The 5,188-nt window shown below is 32.0% G+C and overlaps 1 protein-coding gene across 1 annotated transcript; it reads right to left on the reverse strand.

Annotated features, from left to right (window-relative positions):
- Positions 1-716: 716 nt before the first annotated feature.
- Positions 717-2,193, reverse strand: LOC113234984. The gene is made up of 3 exons (XM_026470501.1): positions 1,992-2,193; positions 1,497-1,725; positions 717-887 (listed from the first exon to the last, which is right to left on the reverse strand). The coding sequence occupies exons 1-3, from the start codon at positions 2,004-2,006 to the stop codon at positions 721-723; spliced, it is 411 nt and encodes a 136-aa protein (XP_026326286.1). The 5' UTR covers positions 2,007-2,193; the 3' UTR covers positions 717-720.
- Between the last annotated feature and the right edge of the window lie 2,995 nt (positions 2,194-5,188).

Genomic DNA, 5,188 nt, shown 5'->3' on the forward strand with positions numbered 1-5,188 from the left:
CCCTAATAATATCTATTCAAGAAGTCATTACATCTATTCAAGAAGTCATCTATTCAAGAAGACATCTATTCAAGAAGTCATTACATCTATTCAAGAAGTCATCTATTCAAGAAGACATCTATTTCAAGAAGTCGTCTGAAAAACTTTTTTATTTGACAAATTTCGTCTATAGTAGACTATTTCTATGTATTCAAGAACATTACCAATTCACTGTTTATTTTAAGAACAAAGTATTACAATGTCACAACGCTTCCAATTGAATGCATATGGTCTGGTATTTTATAATATTTATACTTATCAAATGACACCGCTATGCAGAGACGATAGCAAATGCGCGCGTGTCTCGATCATTCATGATTAAGTACCTGATGCAATTCGCAATGTAAGCTTAACGCTTTGTTATATATTCTATTCCTTATTCAATTTTCTACCCGACTACGTCGAAAAAAAAGGAAGGTAAGGAATAACGGGTATTGATAAAAACAATGAATGTTTCAAATATAATTTATTAATAAAACGTATCTACATTTTTACAACATTGTGTAACCATTACTAGAGTCTGTTGTTAGAGGCGACATAATTTTATCTATAATATCTTTTGTTGAGTGGTAAATGTCATCCAATAAAATGTTTCTCACCGCGTATTGCACACACAAATCTGCTTCACATTTACACATTTGGTCACTATTCTGTATTTGATCAGTATCATAGATCTCTATTTTAATAACCTTGCTCGCACCACTCCGAAGTCGCTTTTTTATATATGTATAACATGTAGTCTTTTCGGATTTTCTTTTGCGTCCCAATCCGAGCCGCGTTCCATTTGGAGATAAATCTCTTTGTGATGCAGCGCTGGGCACGAAGTTGAATAATTGATCTCCGGAATCCTTAAAACAAGTTGAAAGTAAGTATTAATTACACATCCTCAATTCATTGTTAATATTAAAATTATTTATTTATTTATTATATTTACAGTATATAAAACCTGTACAGGTTTCTCAACAAATTTAATCTAAAGAAAATTAAAAATAAATTTTGGTTAACTTACCGACATTTTATGACAACTTCACAAGAAAATAAGTTTTTTAATAATGATTATTTTACTCCCAATTTACCCGTTTATATTGAGTGAAGGCAGTGCTAATAGGGTTCAAAATTAACATCGTACTTACTGTATTTTTTATTCAATACTCATCAATAAATCTAATATGGAGTGCTCGACGCCGAGAGTAAAAATGACTCCGTTTGTGTTTACTTCCATTTATGATTACTCGACTACAGCGGAGCGAACAGGAGGGTTATGATTTCAGCAGCATACCTAAGTGTATGTATCTAAGTGTGTATGTATTCATCTGTTCTATCACTGAGCCAAAACTGCTAAAACGATTCCAAGTTATGAGGTATCGTTACATTGAACTCAATTATGCCGATTATTTAGGTATCTACATCATATACTTATATAGTCTAAAAAATAAGAACCTTTCGTTTCAACATACCTTTAAAAGATCTCTTCAAATATATCATATAGAACATGATGCAGCAAGTGTGATGTAGTACAATATTTATAAAGATTTTTATGATGAACACCCATGCCCAGCAGTGGGACGTGTAACAGTGTTGATGATATGATATGACTAGTAGTTTTGATACCAATGTTTCGTTGCCGGGGTTTAATTTTGTAACTTTTGTATTCGTAGTATTAAGTGAATTGTTGTATGAAAAATTCTGTAAGCAGGTATATTTTCAATAAAATTATGTTATTAAGATTAATGATAATACAAAATGATACATCGCACACTCAATTCTATCATTTATTTAGTAGGACAAAATTATAGTTCTTATTGCATAAAGAAGAAGGTTGAAATTATACAATCGATTTATTAAGCAAAGAAAAACATTTACAAATGCAAAATATCCAATCAATATTTCACATTTTATTTTTATGCTACCTTATCCACTTAGAATTAGAATCGATATTAGAATTAACTTACCGATGATTGCTGCATATCATACTGAGTATTTGTTTTTGCATTTATGTTGACTGTGCATTTTCCTATTTTGCTTCATATACAAATTACAAATATGGGTAAACGTGACGCGTATGAAGGCCTATATAGACCGGTCCTCTCTATCCATGATTATTGCTCAGATCACCTTCCTACAAGACAACAGGACAGCTCAAAAAAACAAATCAACCACTGCAAATAACTAAGAACAATGTAAGTGCATTTTAAGTACTAAAATAAATTTATGCTACATAACCGTGCCATCTATTCGAACTATTCATCAATTATAATTAATTATCTATTTTATTCCATTATTTTTTTTCGGACTATTTATTTTTTAGTCCAAATCCGAATCTATTTACTGTGATGAAGAGTCGCGGGTTCGAATCCTGCTGGGGAGCAAAATTAGTGACAAGTACAAATGCGCATACTCGATTCCAAAATGTTTAATATTTTACCTGTGCTTATTTTATCGTTGTCCTAGTTTTACTAATCATTCGATCAGTTTTTGTGAGTTCACTGTCGCAAGATATTATTACCAAACAATTTATGTTTTTATTCAATCATTTTACTATGTACTACTCATATATTTTATTCTATTAGGTCTTTGGCACAAGATTTATTCCTGTCAGAAGACGAGTGCGAGACGGTGCAGCCTAAGCTCTCGAAATCCTCGAAGAAGCATTCGAGATGTGACCCTTCGACAAGTAAGAAGACAGGTGAGCCGTTCACTACCACTGCGCCTAAGAAAAGGAAAACCGTCATCAACCCAATCACCCCCGTCATGAAGGCGGCGACGGCTGAGCTTTTCGGCAGCGAGAGTGATGAAGAAGAAGGGTGCTCGACAGGTTCAACAAAGGGTACGCCAATTTACTCTTACGTTACGCGAAAGCTAGCAAATGGGATAAGTCGTCAAACAGACGACAATAAAACTGGCACTCATTACGTTGAGTTAAAAGTTTATTCATGCAACGAGATCAAAAACGTTGCACCGATAAATAGATGGCGTCATAGTATTATTACTATAAAAAACAGAACGAACGTCAACTCTGAAGCTTGGGCACATCTAACAGATTACATAAAGACAACTCGCAAAGAATTCAAAAATTGCCCACCCTCATTTAATAGTACTTACTATTAGCATTATTTTTTACTGGCCTGTATTGTAGTAATTAAATGTGTTTAACTATAAATATATATGAATAAGTAAATAAATATATTATTTTATTCTTAATTTGTAATCTTTTTACTTTACAGCGACATCCTGTGTAGCCAATGCGGTCAAGTGTGACATGTGCAACATCGAAATTCCTCAAAAGAAATATCATTATCATATGAGAACGAATGTACACAAAGAGAATTGTTTATTAAAAACTGAATTCAAAAATATTGACATTATTAAGACTGCATTTAAGAACAGAATTGTGACTTACCGCATAAATCCTGCACAGGAAGTCGAGTACCTCACACCCGAGGCGTTCCTGTACAGTTATAAAAATGATGTTTCGAATGTTATCCATTTATCAATACTGAAACACACATGTCTGAAGTTAAATTTTGAACTGTTTGCTTATTTTGAGTTACCACGGTCAAGTACGCAACAGTTAAAATCTTTTAATACAAAGTTTGATTGCGTTTTTAACAACACTAATATTAATGAGTTGTATATGAATGCTATAGAAACATTTAAACAAAAACTTTCAGAATTTGAACACTGTGAATCTGGTTGGTCTCTGGTTTCAATAAGTCATTTAGAATTGAATATAAACAAATATTGTCCTATGAGAGGTGGTACGTTCATAGAGCTGCCATCATTTCTCAAGAATAGTAAAAGTTGCATAAATATACAGAATAAAGATGAGTACTGTTTTCTATGGAGTATAGTAGCTGCATTATTTCCCGCCAAAAGTAATGTATGCAAAACAAGTTCATATCCTCACCATTCAACTGTCTTTAAAACAGACGGTATGACTTTCCCTCCGTCGTGTAAAGATATACAATTGTTTGAAGCTAATAATAACATCAGTATCAACATTTATGGATTAAGTTCAAGCAGTTTAGTAACTGGTCCATTATATTTATCTAAAAATCGAAAGAACAATCATGTAAATTTATTATACTTTGAAAAAGGAGTCAAAGGTCATTACTGCCTTATTAAAGATCTTGTACGATTAGTAAAACGTCAGATTAGTAAATTTAAAGGGAATCTATATATGTGTGAGAATTGTTTACGTTTTTTTTCTTCTGAAATTAAATATACAAACCATGATTGCTCTCAAGTGTTGACAGTCTTACCTAAAAAAAATAGTACAATCGGATTTAAACATTTTGAGAGACAGCAAAAAATTTATTTTGTTATATATGCTGATTTCGAAAGTCTATTAGTTAACTGTACAGAGAATGGTAGCGAAAATACACGTAATTTAAAAGTTCATCAACCTTCATGTTTTGCGTATTATATTTGTTGTTCATATGACTCGAGTTTAAACAAGTTCGTTACCTACAGGGGTTCGGATTGTGTAGAAGTGTTTGTTAACAGATTGATTGCAGATGTGAAATGCCTTTATAAAATATTATGTGATAAGAATCCAATGACGCCTTTGACGAAAGAACAAGAAAATAGTTATCAAAACGCTACATCGTGTCATATTTGTAGCCATTTATTATTCGATGACAAGGTTCGTGACCACGATCATATTACTTCTGAATATAGAGGGCCAGCTCATTCACAATGTAATTTGATGTTCAGAGTGTGTCCATTCATACCAGTAGTCTTTCATAATTTAGCTAACTATGACTCACATTTGTTTATTAGCGAATTAGCAAAATACTATGGTCCAATTACAATTATACCGAAAACTAAAGAAAAGTACCTCACAATTACAAAGACCATACATTTAAAAGAATTTACACGTCCATTACAAATAAAATTTATAGATTCATTTCAGTTTTTGAGCACAAGTTTAGACATGTTGAGTAACAATTTATCAGATGAAGATTTCACCAATTTATCCATGCAATTTAAAAGCAAGCATTTGCATTTATTAAAATCAAAAGGTATTTATCCGTACGATTACATGGATTCTTGGAATAGATACGAAGAAACTAAACTTCCTTCAAAAGAATTTTTTTTTAATAATTTGAAAATGGAACATATAAGTGATAAAGACTTTAATCATGCA

Source organism: Hyposmocoma kahamanoa, unplaced genomic scaffold (assembly GCF_003589595.1).
Source record: "Hyposmocoma kahamanoa isolate Upper Pololo Valley unplaced genomic scaffold, ASM358959v1 86290, whole genome shotgun sequence".
Classification (NCBI taxonomy): Eukaryota; Metazoa; Arthropoda; class Insecta; order Lepidoptera; family Cosmopterigidae; genus Hyposmocoma; species Hyposmocoma kahamanoa.

Excerpts from the sequence above, each read along its gene's own strand:
- LOC113234984 (XM_026470501.1), bottom strand. Across the intron at positions 888-1,496 it reads TTTGAAGAGATCTTTTAAAG|GATTCCGGAGATCAATTATT; the intron begins GTATGTTGAAAC and ends ACTTGTTTTAAG.